The sequence below is a fragment of the Pelodiscus sinensis genome, chromosome 14 (assembly GCF_052426305.1).
Source record: "Pelodiscus sinensis isolate ZL-2025 chromosome 14, ASM5242630v1, whole genome shotgun sequence".
Classification (NCBI taxonomy): domain Eukaryota; kingdom Metazoa; phylum Chordata; order Testudines; family Trionychidae; genus Pelodiscus; species Pelodiscus sinensis.
In genome coordinates, this window is record NC_143065.1 from 24,131,547 (window position 1) to 24,158,527 (window position 26,981).

General features: G+C 42.1%; 1 protein-coding gene across 2 annotated transcripts in view; it reads right to left on the minus strand.

Moving 5' to 3' along the window:
• Positions 1-26,981, minus strand: part of FBN1 (fibrillin 1) — a 221,505-nt gene that overhangs the window by 25,446 nt on the left and 169,078 nt on the right. For both annotated transcript variants that reach the window (XM_006135061.5, XM_006135062.5), the window contains exons 39-54: positions 26,775-26,843; positions 26,544-26,669; positions 24,502-24,624; positions 22,267-22,425; positions 21,239-21,310; positions 17,021-17,146; positions 15,479-15,601; positions 11,921-12,046; positions 10,714-10,830; positions 9,740-9,868; positions 8,438-8,557; positions 7,331-7,456; positions 4,869-5,018; positions 1,204-1,269; positions 360-476; positions 33-152 (exon numbers count right to left, since the gene is read on the minus strand). In XM_006135061.5, the coding sequence (XP_006135123.2) occupies positions 33-152; positions 360-476; positions 1,204-1,269; positions 4,869-5,018; positions 7,331-7,456; positions 8,438-8,557; positions 9,740-9,868; positions 10,714-10,830; positions 11,921-12,046; positions 15,479-15,601; positions 17,021-17,146; positions 21,239-21,310; positions 22,267-22,425; positions 24,502-24,624; positions 26,544-26,669; positions 26,775-26,843 (1,869 nt within the window). The remainder of the gene's footprint in view (positions 1-32; positions 153-359; positions 477-1,203; positions 1,270-4,868; positions 5,019-7,330; positions 7,457-8,437; positions 8,558-9,739; positions 9,869-10,713; positions 10,831-11,920; positions 12,047-15,478; positions 15,602-17,020; positions 17,147-21,238; positions 21,311-22,266; positions 22,426-24,501; positions 24,625-26,543; positions 26,670-26,774; positions 26,844-26,981) is intronic.

Genomic DNA, 26,981 nt, shown 5'->3' on the forward strand with positions numbered 1-26,981 from the left:
AACTGAAAGACCCTGCACAGGAGAAGTCTCACCTTCACATGTCATCATTGGTCCCGGCTCAAATCCTTCATCACAGGTACATTCAAAGCCGCCTATAGCATTCTTACAAGTTCCATTTCCACATGGATTTCCCACAGAGCATTCATCAGTATCTGCAAGCAATTAAAACAAGGCATGAATATCCCACAGGAGGCTGAAGCTGTAAGTGTTTGATTCTGACCATGTGCAAGGATTCTGCATTATTCATGAGCAGAGTTATAACCCAGGATGCCAAAGTGGAGTCACACATACTATTACTCTTTAATGTTCTACTTGGGGAATTCAGAGTCATTAAAATGGAAAACAACACTTATACTTACCCACACACTGAACTCCCTCAAGGATATAGCCAAAAGGACATTCACAGCGGAAGGACCCATCTGTATTGATACACTGCCCCAATTGACAGTTATCTGGGTCAAGGCACTCATCCACGTCTTAGCCCAGAAACAAAAATAAAAGGACTAGAGTTAGTGAAATTAATTGTCATTTTGAGTCTAATCTAGAACGACAAACATGAATTTAGAATGGAATATTCCACAACTCACAATGAAAATACAGTATCTGAAAAGCGATTAGCTCAGAAACTTGCATGCCAAATTTTCAAAGGGTGGCACATAAGCATTAACGGTTGTAAAGGCTGGTTTAAGAGCCTTTTTAACAGGAGTCACAGTAAGAAAAGGCATCATGACATAAATAGCCATCTCACTCTCTGGATATCAAAAGAGTTACCAAAAGCTTTGGGCTGTTTGTCTATGGAGGGAATTAGACCCAAGAATGTATACTGGGGAATCAAGACTCCGTGGTTTTCAGTACTAAGAAATTAAAACCATTTCTTACATATGATCTATAAGAAGGGAAAATATGTTGCTTGGATCCAGTCTTTAGGTTCTCCAGATTCCCCCTGGTATGTCTGGTCAACAGGATGAAAGACAGAGAGTATTCTCCTCAAGGATAATTAATAGAGTGGGAGAGAAGTTCAAGTTTGAATTTTACATTTGTATAAATAACTCCTTGCAAAGTGTCTATGCAAGACAAATCCAGGGCTTTTGAAAATGTTCGTAGAGAAGTGATTTTGAATTGGAAGGGACAGTGGCTGATGGACACAAAGTTGCAGGCTAGAGTTATGACCATACAGTAACATTCAGAGCACTCATCACTTACCAACCCGTTCATCTCCTGGTCCAAGAAGGATGCCAATTCCAAATGGACAAATTTGACGAAATGCCTCTGTAAGTGAAATGCTCATATTATCCCAAATCACAGCAATAAATGTTATACATTCATTATCAGGTTAATGTGCAGTGGGTTGCATTCTTACCATTATAGATGGACAGTTTTCATTTAGATCTTATATTCAACAGGGGTGTGCATGTATGTACGCTCTCAAATGTGATAAACTACACATAATGAAACTACTTTATATATGAAGTAATTATTTTCATTTCATTTACCATTTATGTATACAAGTTTACAATTTATTTTATCTGTATGGCAGACATTAAGTAAAAGATTTCTATTAAAAAGCAGTAAGATGGCAATGACTTTGCTTTTTTTTCTTGTAAATAAAAATTCTGAAGAAAATACAGCCTGATCTGATTGTAAACCAATTTATTAAGTCCTGTGGAGCCACAAATTAACAGCTGCCTTTTATACATCAAGCACTGAGTTTATTACAGATGGGTTAAGGTTGTGATGTCTCAGTTCAGCTTAGACTTATGATAGAATTAGTTTGATGTCAGCAAACTAGTTGAGCTCTTTTTGCAAGACTTTAAATAGCACAAATCTTGAAAGATGAGGTTACTGCCTGCTATTCGGCATGGCGAGCATGTTTTCTCTTGTTTATGAGAGTCACTTAGCACACGCTGGGCACTCAAAAAATAAATGAAATCATCATAAAATTCTACTACACTGAAGCAAAAACCAGCAAGAATGAATATGCTCACAAGATTTCCATCAATTCAGATCCAGAAGATAAAACCCTTCTGATTCAGACACAGAACAAATAAACCCACTCCTCCCACCCATTGCATTTGTGCAGGAGGGTGGAGTCTTGGATTTGAGATTTAGTTCAGACCCACTCTGAGATATTATTTATCTACTCTACACTATAACCCTTCCTTTCATAAGATACAGTAACATTCTACTTTGAAGTACTTCAGTAAACTGTGAGTAGGCTTACAGCATATCAGACCTATATTGTGTTTAGACATAGCTGTAGAAGTTTTGTCTTAGGGATTAATTTAGTTACAGGTTGCACCTCTCTGGTCCGGCACCTTTGGGACCTGATTAGACCTGAATGAGGGCATTTGCCAGACCTGGGGAGGTTCCCTGCTACCAGCACTCCACCCACCTCTCCTCCCCACTGCTGGCCCTAGCCCCCCTCCACACTGCCACAGCCCTGCTATTAGCGTTGCCGTGGCCCTAGCCCTGATATCAGGGCTGCTGCAGCCCTGACCCCACTATCCAGGTTGCAGTAGCCCTGGCCCTTCTCCCCACTCCCAGGGATGCTGCACCCCTGGTCTGCCTACCAAGGCTGCTATGTCCCTACCCCCGGTTCCACTACTGGGGATGCCTGGCCTCTGGCCCCACAACTGGATCTGCTGTGGCCCCAGCTGTGCTTCCAGGACTCCAACCCCAGTCCCAGCCCTGCTAGGCTCTGAGCCACCAGCTCTCTTGCTGCTGGGGCTCCCAGCCAGGTTTCCCTGGTCCAGGAACATCTGGGGTCCTGCCGGACTACGGATGTTGCCAGATCAGAGAATCCCAGTTTTGGGAGGTCCACCCTGTACCTTTTTCTGTGATGGTACAAAATGAAATGAAACAAAGCCTTGATCTTGTCATCTGATTTTGAGTCAGACCCAGAACAAATAAACTCATAGTCTGTGTCTAGACTGGTAAGTTTTTGCGGAAAAACTTGCCAGCTTTCTACACTGACCGCTTGAGTTTCTGCAAGAACACTGACAATCTCATGTAAGAAATCAGTGCTTCTTGCAGAAATACTATGCTGCTCCCGTTCGGGCAAAAGTCCTTTTGCGCACAGCTTTTGTGCAAAAGGGCCAGTGTAGAAAGCTCAGATTTGTTTTGCGCAAAAAAGCCCCGATGGTGAAAATGGCGATCAGGGCTTTTTTGCGGAAAAGCGTGTCTAGATTGGCATGGATGCTTTTCCGCAAAAAGTGCTTTTGCGGAAAAGCATCCGTGCCAATCTAGATGCTCTTTTCCACAAATACTTTTAACAGAAAACTTTTCCGTTAAAAGCATTTGTGGAAAATCATGCCAGTCTAGACATAGCCATAAGCTTTGGGGTTGAATCCAAAACTTTCCCCCACCCATGATTCAGACTGGGACAAACCAATGTGTGGGTAGTGGGGCCAACAGCCTCACTAGGCCCCTGGGCAAAGCGGGGTGCTTTTTTGAAAGTATCTGAATTTAAGAAGTATGCAACCACTTCTTTCAAAAAAGCGAGATGCTGTTTCGAAAATGAGCATCCAGGCAGTCTGGATGCTCTCTTTCGAAAAAGCCTTGTTTGCATTCAAGAACAGCTTTTTTCAAAAGAGCAGTTTAAAAAAAAGGTGTTCTTCCTCGTAAAATGAGGTTTACTGCGGTTGAAAAAATTTAATTTCGAAAGAATGCGGCGGCAGTCTAGACATTTTTCGAAAAATCCCTGTAGTCTAGACACACCCACAGAGTGGGGTGCTGCTCCACACCTTAGAAGAGGCAGGGTCAGGCAGCCCTCAGCACCACCCAGAGAGCGCTGCAATCCCTCCCTCCAGCAGTCTTCAATGCTGTCCTGACATGGTGCTTTGGCAGCAATTTAAAGGGCCCAGGCTGTTATATCACCGGCCCATGGGGCAATTGCCCCCTTTGACTCTGCCAGTCACTTCAGGAGAACACTCTGAAGCTCACCATGTTTTTCTACCTCACTCTAGCCTTTTGGCTTGTACACAGATAGGGCAATTTATTCACTCTTATTTAGGGAAGAAGCCTTCAAAAACAGCACAATCAGGAAAACAGATGATGTGTTTCTTGCTTCAGAGAGCATAGTCTGCTCAGCATCTCCGCGATTTGTTCATGAGCTGACTGGTATTAACACGTCATTATAAACAGTAATACTGTCTATGGCAATCTGTCATTCTGAATTAATGTGCCTGTAACACAACTGCCCTGTAACAGCACTGACACTGTGAATTTCCTAGGGGTTTGTTGAGTAAAAAATTGTACATCAACACTTCAGCTGAGTCAGAATGTGCTTCAGAACTATCCTGATGGGGTTGCTTTCCTAAATCAGGGCTGCAGTGAACAATCAATTTCGCTGTTCCCCCTGTGCTTTGAGTCTTCCACAGTTACATGATGGAGAAAAATGTTTACAAAATAAGAAAATGTTGTTGTAAACCCACAAAGACTGGCATGGAGACTCAGAGAGACAAGTGTAATAGTTGTGCTTGCTTTTAGAGCTACAAAAAACAGCGCAGCCTGACTAGATTTCGAGCCTATGTGGCGTTTTCTATTGCCTGACAAGGACATAATACTGTTTTACCAAAATTTTAAAATATACAATGCACCGCATTAGAAAGCACCAGAGCAGATTACGAGCAGACTAATCTCACATACTTCCCATGAAACAACCCTGAAATGCTACAAATATTTTTTGAGAAATGGGTATGTTGTGAGCCTTTCCATAGCACAAAGGCTTTGACATTGTTAAAACAAAATAATATGCCATGCCCTGAGGAAGACCTTTCTGTTTTCTAATCCCCACATCCATGACTCTCAAAGCCACTGTTTGTCTTTGGAGTGCCTATAATGCTATTTTATTAGCTCAATTTACATACCATCTCCTTCCTCTGGACAGAGCTCGCATGGGTCACCCCATCCTTGTCCTTGCAAGGCGCAGCAACATTCTTGCTTGGAATGGTTTCTGGATTTGGGAATTGAGCATTTCCCTTCTTCAAATTTGGTAAAGCAATAACTCACTCTCAGATCTGCACAAACAAAAGCACATTATAATACAGTTCTGCATTAAAGGCATTTGGACTTGGTGCAACTGGCATGTGAAAATCAAAACTTAGGCTAATTACAAAAATACTTCCATTTGGATTATCTTAAAAAGCATTGCCGTGGCCTGTGATTCCAGTAGATCGAAAGAGAAAACAGAGCCTTTCCTATACCAGCCAAGGAAGAAGAGATCAATGGGAGAGAGATGCTACTCTAGTCATGGAGAAGAGGGGGAATTCCCTACTGCTTTGGAATAGGAGAGGGAGCTGTGCTCCTCCCAACCTCACTCCCCTCTCCTGTAGCCTCTGACTATTAGCTTCATTTATGTACATATTCTACTATTAGAGCAATGAACTTCAGTTAATAAACCACACAGAAACTAAAAGGCACGAGACAACCCATGATGATAACACTTCATGTAAAAAATAACGTAGTGGCAATTTTCAATAGGGCCTTTGGTTCTATGGTACCACACTTTGGCTATGTCTACACTACTGAGTTTTTTCGGAAAAACAACTGTTTTTCCAAAAAAACTTAACTTACATCCACACTGCAATCATGTTCTTTCAGGAAAAAAATGAAAAGAACAAAGGGTTTTTTCCAACATTGGTAAGCCTCTTTCTACGAGGAAGAAGCCTTTTTCCAAAAGAACTCTTTCCAAAAAAGGCGTGTGTGGACAGGGAAGAGAGAGTTCTTTCGAAAGAAGAGGAAAGAGGAAAAAGCACAGGTGCCCTGGTGGCCATTCCATCCATAGTAATCACAGTTTAAATGCAAGATAGCGTCCATTCAGTGTGGACACTCTCTTTTGAAATAATTTTTTAGGAACATCTCTTCCGGAAAAGCTTCTTCCGAAAGAAGCCTGCAGTCTAGACGTAGCACTGTGTTTGTACATGTTGGGTAACCTAAACACAGGAACAAAAAGGGAGATCACAGACCACATGCCTCCAGCAGGAAGCAAGCTGGCAACTCCTTAGGCTGGCACTCAGACAGCATAAGGGTCAGCTGCAGGAGCAGCTGCTCAATCCGTTTTCTGGCTGCAAGCTTAGTGCTGGGCACCACCCAGACTTCAGAGAAGCTTTAGGTAATGTGAAGTTTGAAACAGAAGCTTGTTTGACTCAGTATACTCAAAAACCAAACTTTCTGCAGAAAAAGCACATTGCTTGAAGTTCAATGCACAGATATCAATGAACTGTCCTGTGACAATCAACATGAAACACTTGTCCTCTTTGATAAAAGATAAGATGAAATTGTATTTCTTCAGCAATTATTTGCTTTGTGGTGGGTGATTTTTCATAAGATTGATAGCACAAAGGCTTTACACAACTTTTTAAATAGCACTGCTATTTTCACAGTGCCAACTCAAATGTTTATTGCAGGTTAGATTCATCGCATCAAAACTGCAATCTCATTTAGCTACCATGGAATGAAGAGCTCACTCCAGTTTTAACGAGCATCCCTGTCTTGGGCCAAACATAACTACAGAGATCCTGGAAGCCTTGGCCACTGGTGAGTCTTAGGTTGCATTTGTGAAACAAGGTATCTGTTTGTGAATTGGGAAGTTTATATTTACAGTGTATTTAAGCTTCTTCAAAGCCTTCAAGATGTCCTTCCCCTTAGTTTGCTGCACTTCTGAGCTGGCAGTAACAAGCCTACATCTTTCTATTCTGAGCTGTGCATCTTTTGATCATTTTATTTAGTCAGTTCCACATTTATGCTCAAAACACCTCATGTGATTCCAGCAGAACAAAGGCATCCACACCCTTTTTAAGCAGAGGGTATTTACTGTTTTTATAATACTGCTTTCAAAGTCTTTTCTAGTCTTTTCTTTACTGCATCTTTCAGTGAGAACAGCCTATATCTGACACTACTTAACATCTGCTAATTCCTTTTCACATCCGCTCTCTTCTTCTCATCTTCTCCATTAGTATTAACCTAATGTAAGTGGTTCTGTATATTTATCCTCAGCTCCCATTCGTACACTTTGTCTGTTCAAAGTTCAGAGTAGCCATCTCTGTCTTTATTTTCCACTTTTCCTCCTCTCTTTTTCTCCAAGCAGGTGAGGAAAGAGTTCAAGAGGGTAGAGTTTCTTCGCTTCACTTGTAACTGCTCCTCTCTCTCTTGTGCTGAGGAGACAGTGTGGGAAAGAATCTGGACCAGAGTACACAAGCATCAAACTTTCTTTCTGAAAAACACTATTAGTTTCCACAGCGTTCCTGTTCCATTAGAAACAAGCCTCTAGTAGTTTTAAGTAAACAAAGCAAATACATATATAAAGACCAAAAAGCATGAAATAACTTGCCTTGACATCTTCTTCCAGTGGAAGACAGTACAAACCCTTCAGGACACAGGCATATGAAACTGCCTGGGGTATTGCTGCATGTGCCCAAGGCACAGATTTCTGGCTCTTCTGCACACTCATTAATATCTGCATGAAAAGTAACACAATAGTTCAGAAATCAACACTGCTGTATTGGCAGCTGTAAAACACAAACTGTAATGGACAATACCCAGCAGAGTAACTGAAATCTAGCAGGCATTACACTGCATAGAGCAAATCCCCGTGCCTTAATGAAAATAAACGTTGGCGCTCTATTGATAATAAATCCAGGTGTATAATCTGGGACTAATTCCAAAGACATTTCCAGTGGGCAAGCCCTCCCTAATGAGACATCTCCGGGACACACAGACTTTTAAAAATATCTTTCCAGATGTCACATCCCGCCGTTCGTATTCAGAGAGATTTTTGAGTAAGTACTGAGTGATGACAACACAGGCTATCTAGCATCACATATTACCAAGAGAAAAGTAACACTGGGCATTTAGATATTACAAACAATAGTTATCTAGATAAATTAATGGGTTGCCCCCCCCCCCCCCAAGTAAAAGTCTCTGTGGCTGCCTAACCTGAAAGGTTTAATTAAATTATAGTTTTTTAAAAATAAAACAATTAATTTTTTCGTCACCTATATAATACTAACCACTCCAAGGTTCTTGACAGAATTGTGGGCAAGGACAAAGGGATGGGGTGGAAGTTAGCATCCTCCAGCCAGCCCTACAGCGCTGCACAGCCCATGCCACCCAGGGCTCCAGTGGTGATTTGAACAGCCCAGACTCCAAGCACTAACGTCGCCGCAGGAGCAGTGGTAGCAGCTGGGAGATGTAGACTCTTAAATTGCTGGGCCCCAGGGCATTTGGCCCCACCAGCAGCTCTGGCACGCATGTACATAAAGTTTACAGGATACTTAATTTTGTTGGAATTATTTTTTCATATGATTAGGTTCAAACACATAACGGGTTAAAAATGATACCAGAAGGCCTAAAGAGAAGCATGCCTACACATATTATTCAAACTGAGAGCTGCTCTTAATCTGACTACCATTAAGAAATACAAATGACTTTTACATACCTTCACACCGGTCATTTTGCAAAATATATCCAGGAGGACAGATGCATCTGTATGTCCCATCCAGGTTCTGGCATGTGCCAGGTGAGCATCTCCCAGGCTCCACTGCACACTCATTGATGTCTACAAGCAAAGAAATGAAGGAACAATTGGCTTATGTTCAGAACTGTCATGAGGCAGCTCTAATCCTGGTCCCATCAAGATAAGTTCAAAACTCCTGGCAATGAGGACGGGCGTATCCGTCACTGGAACGGCTCTGTGCAGGCAGGAGGTATCCCTTTTTCACAAAGAGATTAATGTGCTATTCGTTAGCTTATAAATCAAGAAAGATTAAAGATTCCTCATCTTATCTATTAATTCCCATGTCAGGCCTAGTCAGAGGTACAAGTGGATCAAATACATCTCACAGGGAGCAGGCACCCAAGAAATGTGAAGTGCTAACACATGCTGAACACTTTTATTAAGCACCCAAAGCCTTCTTTTACATTGTTCTCTCTCTCTCAAACAGTAGCCCTCTGCAACTTGTTTTCCAGGCATCCACTCTCACCTTCTTTAAAACCAGCTTCCTCCAGAGGTCCTGCCTACCTTCTTCCTTTCACCACTATCTCCCCTTACCCTGACCTGTGCTGTGTCCTGTTGTCTTGCTTTGTTATCTGTCTTAGGACCCAATCCTGAAAAAACAATTGTGTGTATGCTCAGTCTGCTGCATTGCGCCACTGAAGTCACTGGGATTATATGAAGACACAAGCCGGAAAAGGCTCTACCAGACCAGGCCTCTATGCAAGAGTGCAGGCTGGCCAGGAAAGGTGCTATATTATACACTGGTAAAGTGCCATGGTAATGTGCAGAGCTACTACATTAAAAATAATTAATAGCTATTATAAAAGAATGAAGTGAAATCTGACTCCTGTGAAAGGAGACGACTTGGGAAAGTTACTAGACCTAACTATTTCCTTGAAATATATGCAAGATGAATTTTTTAAAAAGGTTTTAGTTTTGCAGGCACTAGCCTGCAAGATATTTAACAAAAACTTCCCAAAGAGAGGAAATGTAGATAGCTTTAGCCAGTCTTAGAGTAAAAATTCCTTCCAGGCTCTATGCACACTAACTTAATGAGTACTGCAAGGAGTACAATATTACATAGCAGCGTGCTCCTATAGTATTTGTGCTTTCTTAAAAAGGCACAATGATAGCAGGGAAAGTTCTTTTCTACCCTGCCTCTGTCTCACAACTTTAGTACGCACTGTGGGCTGAGGGATTACAGTCCTCTAGCCACAGTAAACCAAAGCTAGATTAAAAACTCACCAACGCAAGTCCTGCCCTCTAGGGGCACTTCATACCCATCATTGCATAGACACTGGAAAGACCCAACTGTGTTTATGCAGCGGCCATTCCTGCAGAGCATCCCATTTCCACTTGCACATTCGTCCACATCTAAATAAGAAAGCTAACATGAGAAATGCACGGCGAATATGCACAAGGATTAAAAACATGCAAGAAGGAATTCTGTTTATTACACTGTCTTTCATCCTCACGGCACAATATTGATCAAGAGTTGTGCAGCCCTGAATGTATCGGTCTCTGTATGTAAAACATTATCCCCAAATGTGGGCCCTAATCCTTCAAAGGGATATGCACACATGGGTTCTTCCTCCCTCCAGGAGTCCCATTTGCCTACATTAGGGCCACCGACTGACACAGCCTTTCCCACTCTAGAATCCCGTTAATTGGAGCAGCAGAGATTTTAAGTTCACAATGTTCCTGTCCCTTGTCACCTTCTGAGGATAGTCACAATAGCATCTTCTGCATCATAAAGGTTTTTGGTTTTCTCAAAACACTATTGAGGAAAAATTGCCATCATTTGATTGTTTTATAGGATTCCCCCTTCCTCAAAAGACAGACTGTATTTAGAACAGACTGTATATTCTGACGGCACATGCTCAAGTTACTGCCAGAAAACAGGAGTAGATTAGCGAGACAAGGTGGGTGAGGTAATACCTTCTGTTTTATTTTTATTGGTCCAATAAAAGATATTACCTCATCTATTTCGTTTCTCTAATATCCTGGGACTGGCATGGCTACCTCTGTACTGCACATAGTATCAGACTGATAAACGGGCTTCCAGAGGAAAGAAATTGCTCTTTACCTCTCATTGTACTGAATATACAGCTGGGATTCTAATTCAGCAGAAAAAGATGGTGTTTGTGCCTCTGTAACTAGAATAACAGAGTCTTAGAAAAGCTGGTCTGGTTTCAGCAACAGTTTTAATATCTCCTTACCTATGCAGTCATTATTGTGTGACAGGATGAATCCATTATCACAGCGGCAGTTGAAAGAGCCAATGGTATTTCTACATGTTCCATTGCCGCATGGATCTTTCTCACACTCATTAATATCTATGAAAGAGAAGCAACAGCAAGAACTCTTATTACTATCTTATTACTGAAAAGGGAGGCCAGATAGCCAAACAATGTGGAGAAGAAATGAACTGATCCTGTATAATTAAAATAGCAAATGGGAGAATAAAGTTTAAGCTTTCCTAAATAATGGAAGATTTGAGAGAAGGCTATATACTTAATTGTTTCTTGAGCAAAGGCCGATCCACAATTTGTTTACAAGCAGTTGACATCTTGCCCTTTCCAAATAAGGAATAAATTAATCTTACCTATAAGGGATAGGCAGTCTCCCCAGTAGTTTTTAAGTGTCTGGTTAACTCTAATTTAAACACATCCAAAATGTCAATAAGAAAACAGGGTGAAACTGAGGACAGAGGGTGTGTTTCTTCCCTCCCACTCTAACAATGTCCACATGGAAAAAAAAAGACAAATTGGCCCAATCTGACCAGTCTTATCTGAGATGAGCACTACAGAAGCAGATGCTTAGAAGTTTAGATGCATTTATATTATGACTAGCACAAGTGGGCACAAGTCCGCTGAAATCACCAAGTAATTTGGCCCTAAAACTGTAGCTTTCAAAGGATTTAATATGAAAACTCTTGCTTTACTAAAACAGATTTGTTTCTGCCTGGCACAAAGTCAGGCCTTTATATGCTTCAGCATTAGACAGTTTTACAAGTACTGCATTGCAATGTTGCACTGTTAACCTGTGGAACTCATCTCCCCGAGGTAGGAGTGAAACCAAGAAATTAGTAACATTCCAAAAAGACTGAACATTTATATGAAGGACAAAAATATTCCCGTGTAGCTATGTTAGACAGGATACTTTTTAAAGTCATAGGCTCTATATGCTTCAGAGCATAAGACAACCACTAATTGATGCAGAATAAACTTAGCCAATGGCCAGTTCTATCCATAATTTCCAATTGAGTTATTTCTTGCTCCTTTTTCAGAAGAATCTGTTACTGATCACTGTCAGAGGTAAGTTAGTAGGTGAAAAGTGTCACTGGTCCGCTCTGATTTTGCAATTACTATGACAGACGAAGGCCTCAAACTCCATATTCATTTAACAGCATAACTTGATACTTGCCCATGCACATTGTTTGGTCGGCATTGGTTTTGAATCCCGAGTGACAAATACAATAGAAACTTCCAATGGTGTCAATACACTGGCCATGACTGCAGATATTGGGAATTTCTTGACATTCGTTGCGATCTGTAAATAAAAGACATCCTGAAAATTGTTCCATAAACCACAAAGTTGGAAACAATTGGGGACAACTACAAAAAGTAGTGTCCAGTTCATGGCTCTAATTTAAATGACAATTGTTCTCTCATGGCAATAAAATACTAATTTGTTAAGCACAAAATGTATCGGCTGCTCTGTGGACCCAATCCTGCAATGTGGACCCTCAACTCCCATTGACTTTAGTAAGGCTGCTGGGCACTTTGCTCAGAGCTTTGCAGGATCAAACCTTTCATCAACCACTTTTATTTTGACTGTGATTGTTCCACCTTATTTTCATTAAATATAAAATAAGGGCAAAATACAGGGAAGTAATGCTTGTGCCAATTTGTATTAGGGTATTGTGGCTCATATCAGAACCTTCCCTGGTCTTCCTGTTCTGCTATAATCAAGGAGTTATAACAACAGTTATGGAAACAACATGTTAACTATTTGCACGTGTTGCCATGTATCTTAACAAAACAAGCTTCAGTTCTCAAAGTGATTTTCTTTTCTGCCCCTACACCCTTTTCCTACGAAGGTCTTGCAAAACAATGCAAACGTGCACTGTAATGAAAAGTGCATTTCCTAAAACTCAAAAGCTAAGGAGAAGAAAATCCAAGGAAAATGTTACCTAGTTCCTCCGTAATTATTATTTTGTCCAGAAATGTATAAAATGTTTAGAACTACTTGGCACACAATTCTCGGTAAAACTTTTGTGATTCCTTAAATAATCAAGATAACAAGAATGCCATTCTTGCTATGAAGTAAGACTTGTTATGAAGTAAGTGAACTATAATCCCTGTCAAATAAGTATATTAAATAACCTCTAGGGCCTTGTTTAAATCCATAAAACGGTGATAAGTCTATTCTTAAGCTTTTTAAACTAGCTTCTGCACATCACCTAGCAGATAAGACCATGTTGTCATCACAAACTCCAAAAATGCAGAGATTTGTGAAAATCTGAGAGGTCAGTAGTGTGCTATACCTAAGGGTAAGGTTTGGTTGCAGTTTTTTAAAGTAAAAGTCACTAACAGATTACAGAAAATAAACAGAAATTCATAGCAGCTGTGACCTGTCTGTGACTTCCACTAAACGTAACTGGGGGGAGATGGGACAGGAGGGAAGAATAGCAGCTGGAGTCCCATTTGGCATTAGGTGGGGAGGGTCTGACAGCCTGAGGTCTGCCATGGCAGTTGTGATGGGAGAACTGCCCAGCCCTGGCTCCAGCTCCTGGAGCAGTCAGCTGAAGATGAAGAAATCACAGAATCTGTAACTTCTGTGGTTAAATTGTATCCTTAGTTATAACACATTTAGCAAGTGACAATGTAAACCACAGTAATTATATAGAGGCAGAGGAAAATGGTGCATGTTCCCCAGGAAGTGGTTTGAATTTTCAGGGCTAGAAAACAGTAGTTTTCCTTACCCACACCTCCTCAGATAAATCACAGATAAATGGTTAAGCACAACAGTCAGTTCAAAGAAAGAAATATGGGTACAGAAGGCCTACTGAGATACCTAAGATGTAGAAAATCTACTCAGTCTTCAAGAATTTTCTGACTGTAACATTGACTATGGAAGTTCCTCTAGTTCTGTTAATTCTTAGTTTCATTCTCATTTTTCAGATTAATTAAATAAAAGCTAGACACATTTTATTTGGCTCTGTATGAGATTCAAATAATCTTTATATGTTGTATTAATTATTATTATTATTATTATTATTATTATTAGTAGTAGTAGTAGTAGCAGCAGCAGCATTGCCCACCACTAGTCTAGATGGTGCTTGGTCCTGTCATGAGTGCAGGGGTCTGGACTTGATGACATTTCGAGGTCCCTTCCAGTCCTATGATTATGCTACTCCATAGCTAGCTACTGTGATCTGTTATGGAGGTATACACAAGCATCCAACCAGCTAACAATAGTCACACAGTTAGTACTGTACTGAGTGCACGTCAAGGCCTATCTTTTAGTTCAATTTTACCTGTTACCATTCAAGAAAATACTCTATTCCATGTTGGATTCAAAGGATATACTCTTTTGACAGAAGACATTTCAAAACCCCTCTCTGGAGGTTCTTTGATTAGACTTATTTTGCAATCACACACCTGGATTTTTGCAGGCATGAAGTATATAAGCCATGAGAGAGATAAAAAGAATTTTTTTCAAAAGCATTATTGTCAGAAAGCAGGACCTTAAGGTACGTCTAGACTACATGCCTCTGCCGACAGAGGTATGTAAAATAGGCTACCTGACATAGTCAATGAAGCAGGGATTTAAATATCCCCGGCTTCATTAAAATAAACGGCCGCCATGCTGTGCTGGCTCAGCTGATCATCGGCACAGCGCGGCAGGCAAGATGCGGTACGGTCGACAGGGGAAGCCTTTGTCCACCGCTCCTGTAACCCTCGTTTCACAAGGCATAAGGGAGCGGTCGACAAAGGCTTCCCCTGTTGACCGATCTGCGTCTTGATTGCTGCGCTGTGCCGACAATCAGCTGAGCTAGCAAAGTGCAGCGGCCATTTTTATTTTAATTAAGCCAGGGATATTTAAATCCCCGCTTCATTGACTATGTCAAGTAGCCTATTTTACATGCCTTTGTTGGCAGAGTCATGTAGTCTAGACATACCCTTAAAGCTCAAACATATAACATACAAACACTCCAGTAGAGTGGTGGTCCCCAAACTGTGAGGGGTTCCCTCCTAGGGGACATGGAAGAATGTTCGAGGGGCATGGTGGGACCCAGGCCAGCCACATGGAGAGGAAGTGCCACACTGCCTCCAGCTTTGCTCCAATCCTGACGGCAACTGCGACATTGGCTCTGCTCCTGTTCCCCACTTTTAGCCCTCAACCCCCCGCACTCAGCCCCTGCTCTAGGTACCCGGCTGTGGCCCCACTCCTAGCCACATTCCTCAGCCTGGGAAGCAGAGGGGTGTGTGGATACATTCCATTTAGCATGACACACAAATCCGATAGCCTTTTAAAGAAGGTATATGTTTTAAAAGAGTTTATTTTTAAAGCCACTGTTTACTGCAAGGGGGCCGCAATGATACACACAGCACATGCCAAGGACTGCAACTTAAGTGTGGTTGCATATACATGCAAATATATATGCAAAAATATGCAATAGAATATTTTACACTGATGGGCATGAATACAAAGTTTAAGGCAAGACTGCACAACACACAGGCCCCATTTAAGTCAGTTCTGCTGATATTAAGAAAATGCAATATTTACCCAATTTCCACCCATATGACAGCACTTTTAACAAGCAATGACAGTCTGGGAATTTAACTACTAAAACACATATCAACAGAGGACCAATATATTGACTACTTTTTTGTTTTGGCTCCCACCTGCGGGCCGCATGTTGAGTAGCCCTGGTCTACTGCATACTGAGTCACAAACAAGCCTGCAAATACTCACCAGTACATAGGCCTGTTGATGTGAACCTATAGCCGGGTTTACAATCACAGCGATAGCTCCCAGCCGTGTTGACACATTCTGCGTTTGGCTGACACACATGTCCATTCAAGCATTCATCAATATCTTTTAATGTAAGAAAAAAATATTACTTTTAGGAAAACCTGACAACGAACAAGAAAATAAAATGTATTTTTAAATTCAAAGAGATGCTCTCTAACCTACATGTAAGGAACCTACATGTTTTTGTTTGGTGCCAAATGTAATTTTTTTTTAATGTAGTGAAAACATGTCAGTGAGAATAAGTTTTTAGTTGGATGTAAATGATCCTGATGCAATCCACTGCTGAAATTCATCCCTTTGCAGATAGCCAGTCCCCCTCAGAAGTCCAGAGAGGCCTGGGCCACTTCCAGATTTTGAGGTCCCTGCCACAGTAAAAATTAAAAATAATGACACTGATCAAGCGATGGTCCTGTAGCACCTTGGAGACACTGATCTAGTGTCAGACACTAGCAGTGGTTTGTTTATTCCGTGGTGTCCAATCAGTTCTGAAGCAGTAGCCACTATTGCTAACTAGCCACATTGTTCAGAAAATGTAAATAACTGTTCAGGCCAAATAGCCACACTTTACATGCCAAACTACCACATGTGGCTAGTGTGTTGGACCACAGGTTTATATAATCAGCTGATCTGAAGGGACACATTCATCACAGTCTAATCTTGTGTCATCAGAACGGATATATTTTATTAGTATTTATGAATGTTTCAAAATCTTCAATATGACAAAAATCTGTATCAGTTAACAAAAAAATTACATTTTTACCAACTCACATCTCTTATTTGCTTACATTTGAAGTTCTAAGATGAGAGGGTGAATCACATTTTGGTAGGAGAGGGATGCACATAAAGACAAGTTCAAAACTTTTCAAATGACAATTTTTTGGTTTGTTAAGCTCTTTGGGTTGGTGCTATCTCTTCTCTATAGGTTTGCACAGTGCCTAGCACAGTGGTACCAATCTTGGTTGGAATCTTCTAAAAGCTGTTGCAAGACAAATACCAATACCAAAATGCCACATGGGTTCTTCAGAAATGCAACAATATTTTATTGGCAACCCTAAAAAAATATGCAGTTACACGACTATTCAATTAGACCATATCGAACATCCCTAATTTTCATTAGGAACGAAATATCAACTTGGAAGTGAACACCGGTCTTGATCTGACATGGGAAGACCACCCACTGTCATATTTACATCCAGACCGCGAAAAGTAAAAAGATTCACTTGCCATTCACTTGGTTGGCTCAACCTCTTTCAAGATCTATATGCTAGTTGGAAAATCTGGAACTTTCCTTCCAATGAAAAAGAAACATGGCACCAAACTTTCCAGCAGAAAGCCAAAATGTTTTCATTAAGACATACCTGACCCTCAGTTCTCTGATCTTAGTATGGATGAGTTTACAAGTACAACAGATTTCTCAGTGTTTCAGTTACCAACTGATGAATGATCTGATTTCTATTTGTGATGGAAGTACAAGCTTATTACCTTCGCAGATCAGCAACTTGTCATTATAAAAGAATCCCACTGGACACTCGCATCTGAAGCTGCCAACCATGTTTATACAGACTCCATTCTCACAGACTCCAGGTATCTCCCGGCATTCATCAATATCTGTAATGATTTTTAAATAGTCTGAAACTGTCAATCCCCACCTACCAGACATGTTTTGTAATTCTCACTGGAGAATATCACAATGATTACATTAATAGCATGATTCTATTACAGTGTGAAAAGGTATCAGACATACAATAATTCCTTCATGTGCTGGAAAACTAAATAGTCTATTCGATGGCTCTCATTTTTCACTGTCTACAAGATATGCCCAGCCCAAGGCAAGTTAGGCCTGCACAGGACTCTCCAGTTCCATCCCCTTGATAATCTGTTAAATTCCAGCTCCTGACTTGTCTCCTGCTATCTGTCATATTGGAGGTAAGGCTACAGGTGTAAGCAATAGCAGAGCCATCACCACCAGCCTGCATCCCTGCAGAGTTCCTCTGCATCGAGGCAATTATCCACTTGCCATTTCTAGCCACTTTAAGGCCACTCAAATGGAGACTCAAATGGAACAATGTGTCCTTAGAAAACCAAAGAATCCATCTTAATCTATTTTGTTGTCAGCCGAGTGTAATATACAGGCAGTCCCCGACTTACGCGGATCCGACTTATGTCGGATCTGCAGTTACGAACGGGGCTCCCCCGGAGGACACGGACTGCGGGACCTCGTGGTCCTGCTGCCCGTGTACTCCGGGGCTTTCTCCGTGTCTCCCTGGTCTGCAGACCAGGAAGACGCGGAGCAAAGCCGTGGGGGAGGGGGGGAGGCTCGGGCAGCTAGGCAGCGGAGCAGCGGAAGCCTCGGGGAAGCCGGCAGCGGGACAGCCCAGACGCCCCGCTGCTGTCCCGCTGCTGGCGTCCTCAGAGGCTTTGCTCCCCGTCTCCCTGGCAGACCAGGGAGACTGGGAGCAAAGCCGCGGAGGACCCAGGTGGCGGGACCGCGGTGCGTCTCGGTCGCCGCCCGCGTCTTCCTGGTCTGCTGGGGTGGGGTGGGCGCAGCTAGTACGCCCCCCCTTCCCCCCCAGCAGACTAGGCTTTTCTCCAGACGCCTGTGGCAGAGCAGCTGGGGCGCTGCTGGTTAGTCCCGCAGCGCCGCTCCACCCCAGCTGCTCTGCCCCAGGCGTCCTGATTCAGCTGCTGCTGGTCAGTTTCAGCAGTGGCTGAATCAGAACGTCTGGGGCAGAGCAGCTGGGGTGCTGCTGGGTTGGTCCAGTAGCGCTGAGGAGCGGTGCTACTGGAGCAACCCAGCAGCACCCCAGCTGCTCTGCCCCAGGCGTCCCTAAGTCAGCTTCTGCTGAAACTGACCAGCACTGACTACAGGAAGCCTGAGGCAGAGTTGCTCTGCCCCTGGCTTCCTGGAATCAGCTGCTGATCAGTTTCAGCAGCAGCTGACTTGGGGACGCCTGGGGTTCTTAAGTTGATTCTGTATGTAAGTCAGAACTGGCAGTCAGTTTCAGCAGCAGCTAAATCTGGACGCCAGTTCCGACTTACATACAGATTCAACTTAAGAACAAACCTACAGTCCCTATCTTGTATGTAACCCGGGGACTGCCTGTAAACAAAGTTTCTTCTGTACTAATAAAAAAAGCTCATTGTTCTCTAACAAGCCCGATCAAAGAACTCTCTGAAGTCAATGGAAAGACTCTGTCTTTAGAACATGCTGTCTGTCCTTCATCAGCATAAAGAAACAAAGTGGGTTTGAGTTCCCGTGTTTCTTGGGACTCAACTTTACATCCAACTTCACCAGCTGGTAAAGCTTGGTGTGTTTTATGCCCTTTTACAAAAGTTCTGAAGGTACCATATGTTAAAGGCCTGCAACATAACTTTGCTTTCACATTGATTATGTCCAGCAATTGCTTTTCCTGTTTTGGTAGCTTTGTAAAGGCAGTTCATTGTTTCTATTTCTAAAACAAAACATAAATAGTGCAAATCCCTTACTAGGTTCATTAGCTATACATCTCTTTAGAAATCTAACTTCACTATACAGGTTAGAAAATCCAAGGAAACCTTTTCCTTTTGTAAAGGATGCTGTCTGTGGGGATCCACAGAGACCAATGAACATTATGGGGAGGGTTACACTAGACAGCTCTTTTCACACTTACGATATTTAGTTTGTGATTTTGAAGGGACCAATTTTTGCTCCCAGACCAAGCTTTTAATTTCCTACACAAGATTCGATGATGCTGTTGATTTTTAACCTGCTGATTATAAAAGAGGTGAGTCAAGGCAGAACCTAACTCCATAACTCCCACCATCAGAAGCAAACATCCCATATATGGAGACAGAACTCTAATGGAAAATAAACACAATGGCAACCAAACTCATGAGGCACTGCACAATGTGGACTGCTCCTGCAGTGGTATAAGCCAGTATGCCTACTTCAGAGGTTGTCAATGTATTCACCACTGTTGCTCACATATGCCGTTCCCTGTGGATTATGTGGGCCACATCTACACACTATATGGACTACCTATATGGCTCTGGGGATGTATCATGGACTGCAGCTGGGTGCTGATTGGGCCACAAGTGGGCTGAGAATCACTGACCTAGTGCGTATAAGGAGTGGGAGTGGCTACTACTGTCCTGCTGAAGTGGTAAAGGGAACAGTTTGGCTATCTCAACCTAGCAAGGCCTACAAAGGTCCCAAGAGTCACAGGGAAAGTGTGTGTTTTCTGCACAATGCAGCCCTGGCCAAGCACCTTTGTCTCACCAGTGTGGCTGATGGCTTGGAGATCCATTGGCTAGGAGATAAAAGAGGATGTCAAAAGTCAACTGCACTGGCTGCTGTACTCCAGCTTGAACAGGGCTAGCAAAATAAATACTAAGCTGCCAGGGGGTTCAGGCTGCTATTAACTGCTTAATGCAAGATCTGCATATGGTGCACATGTACACCATGCCTAGGATGACTCCATCCACATCAACTCAGTTCACATTACATCATGTTGTGCAGACATAGCTCAGACCATGCAGGACCGGACACAACCTCACATGAGTTCCTCTGATTGAGCAGCTAGTGGGGCATGTACTTTACTACTTGCCTCCTAAATCTGATTTGCTAGTCAGAGAGAGCATAATAATTTTGGTCAATGAGGTATTATGGTAAGAGATCTGGTGCTTTGCTCCTCCAAAGATCAAGAACACAATGTACAATATGTTCTGAGTATTTTTTTTATTATACACTGTATCTTATCAGACACTATTCTACCAAGCTACCTTTTATAGGACTTGGTAGTGTTCATCACCATAGTATTAGGGATGTAAGCGATTAGTCAGGAACCAGCTGGCCCAGCTCACGCTGGGACCCTCTTTCTTGCTGTGCTTCAACCTTTTGAATGTAAAAAGAGTTGGCAGACTCTTAATATATTTAAAGGGCAGAGCTGCAGTGGGTTTCTGCGGTTCCCCCACTTATCGACTAATTGACTAGTCAATGGAAAATCTATCGACTAGTTGATTAAACAAAATTTAACATCCCCACATAGTATCTGAATGATAATTCACTTTGTTGCTGTCTACATACTGTATTTCTGCTTGCTTGTTGTATGCTGCTTTTTCACCTCTTATTTGGCTTTTTGTGGGAACAAAAACCAAAGGAAGCCCCCACTAAGGGTGAATTTGGCTTCATTGACAAAACAAAACAAGAGAGAAAATGAGGAACTCATTTGTCACACACAATACCAATGTTACACACGTTACCGCATGTGAGAAACATTCCAGCGGCCCAGAAAAAGGGATTGTTGGGTTAATTCAATACGCTGAGGAATTGGTGTGAAACGTCAGATTAAATCTGTGCTTTAGTCAAAAGGAAACACTCATAATTCCTCTGAAACCAAATGCCGATTGGCCTGACTCCCAGAACCTCTCTGCTCTTCGCTGTCTACAGGCCATTCATCTAGCTCGATTACCATTTCTTCAGAGCTTTCCATTACTCTGATCACAAGCAGCAGTAATCAGGGCTGCCAGCTAGGAGGAGCTAGGCGGAAAGTTTGCAGGATCTGATTTAAGACAAGGGTTAAGGGTTGCACAGAAGTTTGAATTTTGTGGCATTGTCTCTATTCCTCTCCAGGAAAGTAAGGGTGTGAAAAACAAGGCCTCCCTTTCACGAGTGCCTAGGTAAGGTGGAATTTAACTCAAAACAGAGTAATCACTACTCACCAACTGGTAAACCTGTATAAATGTCAATGAAGAAACCAGGCCTTTGACTTCCACAGAGTGTTGAAAATTCATCTGTTGCAGGAAAAAAAAAAAAAAGAAAACACTTATCTTAAATGTATCAAAGTAAGCGATTAATTTCACCCCCAAGCCTGGAAAAACAGTCTTCACTTGTTTTTTGTATCTTTTGAGGAACAGATTTTCAAAGACAGCATGGGCACCTTACATGAGTGCATGCTCCACTGCAGGACTAGGTACACACTTGTCCGGTTACCAGAGTGCATTGGACTTTATCTGAACACATCCAGGTCTGTATATCACAAACCTGCATTGTAAGCAGGAAATCATCAAAATATTTTTTAAAATTGACAGTGACCAGGCTGGGGCCTCTGAGTCTATTTAGTGCCAGCTCATCAACACAAAGCAGAGGAACACCTGGCAGATCCAGCTTGCTAATGAGTCCCTCAGTGTGGAAGAACTATGCAGCGGCAGAGGACTGTAACAGTGACTCCTATGCTACATGCTTCCTGTACACCACATAGGAACCATGTCTGGAAAGGGCTGAGGTGCTCCTGTAATCCCTGGCTGCTAGAAAGCCTCTCTGAGGCTCATGAAAGCCATGGGTAAAATACAGTTCTGATTTTTGATGAGGCCTGACCTGGGGGCCTGGCTACCCCAGGAAAAGGGGAACATACAAATGGCTTAGCACCACTTCTGATCCCACTCTGGTCACATGCCAAACCCAGATTATCTGACCCATATAAGTTTGTCAAAGGGGACAGATGGACAGTCAAGCAGAACCAAGTCCTCTAGTAATTCATGGAACAGATACTGCTCCTCAATGACCTACTCATGTACCTTAATCCTTCTCCAGGGCATGAAGAATTTATCATTTAATATTTTTAGATTATATACATACATAGACACACAGCTGTATGCAATATAGAACATTTTCATCTAACAATTCTATAGCAGCTTGCAGAAACCATATTGTAAATGGGAACTTCAGCTATCTTTCAAATTCAACACACCTGTGCTAGGGATAGGGCACTGTTCACAAGGCTTATTCCATGCACGTCCAATATTGTAGGAACAGCAGCACATTTTCTTGGTCATATTAAAGAGCAGTTCTCCATCACAGGTTTGATTGTCAGCATAATAATTTCTGTAGCACAGACTCCTCCTCATATCTGCAAAGAAACCAAAAATATAATGACAGTACTGTGTGCGTTAGCAGCTTTGCTGAAGTATATGAAATGTCTATGAGAGACCATCCTTATTAGACAGCCTCCTTTCCCAACTGTGCTGAGCCCAGTTCTGTGCTACCATTCCTAGGTCACCTCTTTTAAACATCTGGTTTGTAGGTCCCTCCAGTGGTCACTAAAGAAAGCTTGTTCTGTAGTGTTTTTATATTAGAAACCCACCCCTGCCTCTATGGATTAGGGATGTTATAGTGTAGTCGATTAACTGATAAGCAAAAGCTTATAGTTAATGCTATAGACTACATGCATTTCCATCTCTCCCTTTCCCTGCCAGTCAATTTCTCAGTTCTGGCTTGTGACAGGTCTGGGACCTACCCCTGCTGCAGCTCTGCATTTCAAGTGTATTAAGAGCTGGGCAAGCAGGCATTCCAACTCAGTTTTGGTTCACGCTGGGTCTTGGAGCTTAGACCCTCCCTAGACAGGGACTGCTGCCACCCGGCGCTGCTCAGAACAGCAGTGTGGGGTGACAGGCAGCCGGTCCATGAGGGAAGCTATTTTTTAAACTGGCTCCCCTTGCAGACTAGCTCCCGCCTGACACCCCACACTGATGCCTCTGATACAGTGGCTGCCAGCCCCACCCCTGGGGACTATAGAATAGTTGAACAACCGATAAAATTTCATGAGGTTAACTGGACTATTCAATTAACCAATATTTAACATACCTAATATGGATTCACCCCTAAAATTAACCATACAAATCAACCCCCTACAAAACTGGCTATGGCTCAGAGAAGGTTCACTAAGGCCTGCACACCCTGGCCCAGACTTGAGCAAACCCGAGCACCTTTGTGGCTGATCTTAAAATCATGCGCAGTTTGTGACTTCACATTATTCTGATGCAAAACCCTGTGGTTTTCCCACATTTCAGAGAGAGATTTTAGGTCTGTGTGAGCTCAAAAGTCAAAGTGAAAGATGGAAAGGACTGAACTGAGCTAAAAGAAACAAGATTGCCACACCATGCAAACCTCAGAGGAGTTACTGCAAAGCCTCTATGTTGTGTTAGATTTTGAGAAGTGGGCCCAAACTGTACTCACTCACATTGTTTAAGGGCTGCGTGTCAGGAACTAGAGCATTTGGCCCATCTTCTCCTGATGTCTTTATAGCAGTTCAGGTGACTACTCTATCGATGATTTTACAACAATACATATTCAAGGTGAGATTGTGCCTGGCCCTGCACAGGTTGTGAGGGAAAGTTTATTGGTGCATCCATTTTGTGCCCCAGGGTAAGAGCCCAGCACTGTAATAGTTCTTGGGTACAAGGACAGGCATCATGAGGAGTCTGTGATTCTATTAGCACCACTGATGTTAGACTCTCCAAAGTGGGAGATATAGGACAAGAGCACAGCCATGTCTAGCGATGTCTTTGTGGGCTCTGCTGGTGTGATGTACATCGTCCCTAAAATAGACAGTGGCTTTACAGCTCCAGTCTTGCCTTAATGCTTTACAAAGTCATGTTTATTAATCTTTTGTGGCCTAATCTTGGCTCACTAAAGTCAATGGAAGTTTTGTCACCGACTTCAATGGGAGCAAGAACAAACCCTTGATGTTAGTAATTTCCACCATGAAATCATTACAGACATTCATCAATTTTTACAATGCACCCTCCAGTGGGGAGGTCTGCACAGAGATCAATACTATGATACAGCCCTACGTGCTCATGAAACCTCACTCTTGCCAAGGGTGAAATTCATTCCATACAATGAGTAAATATGGCACTTTATGCAGTGGCTGGAAGAAAAAGGGAACATGTCTTTATGCTGACCTAAACAGACTCTATGTTGATCTGTGAATTGTGGTTTTCAGCAAACCTCTGACAAAAACCTGTCTTTATTGACTTAGTAAAAATAAAGAAATAAGCAAGACCTCTGTTGGTGTCAACCAGCATTAACTCCCTTCAAGTCAATGATAATTCTTTTGTATAAATGAACTCCATGGAGCTATACTGATTTACACCATCTGAAGCCCTGACATGCAATATAGAAGGAACAGTTTAAAAAAACATACCCATACAGTTGTTGCCACCATTGACTTGCATGTAGTCAGGAGGACAAATACAGGTGTAGTTCCCAACTGTGTTATAACAAGTGCCAGGCCCACAAATACCAGGTGTTTCACATTCATTAATATCTATAAGAAAGCAACAAGATATTAAATAATTGCAGCAGATTTTGGTTTACATTTTTTTGTGAATCAGTGAATTTGGGTAAAACCATCTCAGCAGCACTCGGGTAGCAATGCACTCGCTGGGGGCACGTCAAGGAAATCTGGGCTGCTGGGTCATGATGGGGCAGGGCTACATCGCAGAGAAAGTGATTCCATGATTAGCCATGTCTAATGAGCCTAAGGGCTGCACAACCAGTTGGAGCATGGGCCCCTGGCATATTCAGTGGGTCCAGAACAGTGAACCTCTATTTCTTCTTTGCACCTCTTATCCAGAAATATTTTAGAGATGCTTTGAAATAAGGTGGTATCAGAACAGATCACGCATTCTACACTTCTAGCCCCTCTAGCTCTTTGTGACAAGAGGGCTCAGTGATCATCCTGTCCAGGTGTGTCTGCATTCATAAGTCTGACGGGGCCTACAGGTAGTGCACAAAGGCAGAGAGCTCATTTGAACAGACACGGGATGCTGCAGTGTTGACTGCTCAGGCCACTCGGGAGTTTGAGTTATTGTGCAGAGAAGGTGAAAGAGCTGCACCCATCAAATAACGCTACTCTTAATTCATCATGTGGTTCCAAGCCAAAAGTACAGGATAAAACTGGAAGCTTAAAATATATTTTAAAAAAAATCACTAAGTAACTTTCTGCATTTTACACAATCTATAGGGACAGATGGATTTCTCTCTCTTCTCTATTGCACTGGAAACCAGTTTCCAAGTTCTAAAATGGTGCAGAACTTCACAGAAAGTCAGGGGCTATGTCTAGACTGCCCCCTCTTGCTCAAGAGAATATGTAAATGAGGCAAAGCGGTAAATATTGCCACACCTCATTTGCATACTTAATGAGCTGCCATTTTGTGCAAGAGGCTTTTGCGCAAAAAGGAGCCACGTAGGCTGCTCTTTTTGCACAAAACTCCCCATTTGTGCAAGAGCCGTTCTTCCTGAAAAAAGCAGCAGAACAGCTCTTGCGCAAGAGGGGGGTTTTGCGCAAAAAGAGCAGCATAGACGGCTTCTTTTTGCGCAAAAGCTTCTTGCACAAAATGGCGGCTCATTAAGTATGCAAATGAGGTGTGGTGATATTCACTGCTACACCTTATTTGCATATTTTCTTGCACAAGATGTAGCCTGTATGTCTTATTTTTAATTTGTAAGCTCTTTGCCTGAATTTTCCTATAGGTTTTCACAGGGCTCAATGTGTAGTGGGCAGTATGAGAAACAAACAATAATAGCAATGAGCTGGGAGGCTGAAGGCAATATGGAAAATGAAAAATGAGTGATCAGATTTGGGGAGTTAGGCTAAAACTTTGTACAAAAGTACAACCTGGTGGGTGAGGGTTTAAGTAGACAACTGTGATATTCTGAATGCATGCACTGCCTACAGGGGAGTAGGGAAGAGGGAAAGTTGTAATATGACAAATGTTTTCAGTTGGAGACTCAGATCATCACACTTTAGCCTGTAGGAAGAGAAACAATGAGCTGTGGTTAAAATGGACGATGCCATTTCAGCCAGTGCAACACACACAAGCAGTATGCTGCTTGTTGGTATTAATGTGTGGTCACGTAAAAAATTACATTGCGGATGGACAAGTGGCTATTTCTTAGAGATGATTAAGAATGATATTTTTATGCAACTGACAACTGCAAACTTAGATTCTGTATTTTTGATGGAAACCAGAAAATTTTAGACAAATTTCCATTTAATCAAAAACAAATTTTCTATTGAAAAACTTTTAAAGGAAAAATTCTGCCCAGTTCCATTATTTCTGCAATTGCAAGGTTAGTTTGTTGGTGCATTTTTAAGGAACAGATAATTTAGATGCTTGCTCATTTGCCAGTACTTGATAAGAAATAACTACCAAATGTCAAATAAACCGTGAAACTACATACCATCACACACTCGAGTGTCTTCATTCAAATAGTAGCCATTTGGACACTGACAGTGGAAACTACCAAATGTATTAATACATTTTCCTCCTTGGCAAAGTCCCGGTAGTTCCTGACACTCATCAATATCTATTCAAAGCAAAAATATCAACATTACTCCACGCCATGAAAAATCAGGGTAGTCATAGAACATTGCAATTTCAGACATGTAAAAGCATAAAAAATTAGCATTACCCTCCAATATAACTGTAATAGGGTTTGGTCGGAATCCTTCCCCTCCAGGACACAGAACTTTATACTCAGCTGAAAACAAAAGAGATTCCATGAATTTAAAATACTTAAACATCTTTATCACACTGATCTCTGAGCTTGTAAATCTTATTATAGAATATTAGAAGACAGCCTGAATCTAAAACAAGCCCCCACTGTACAAAATCAGGT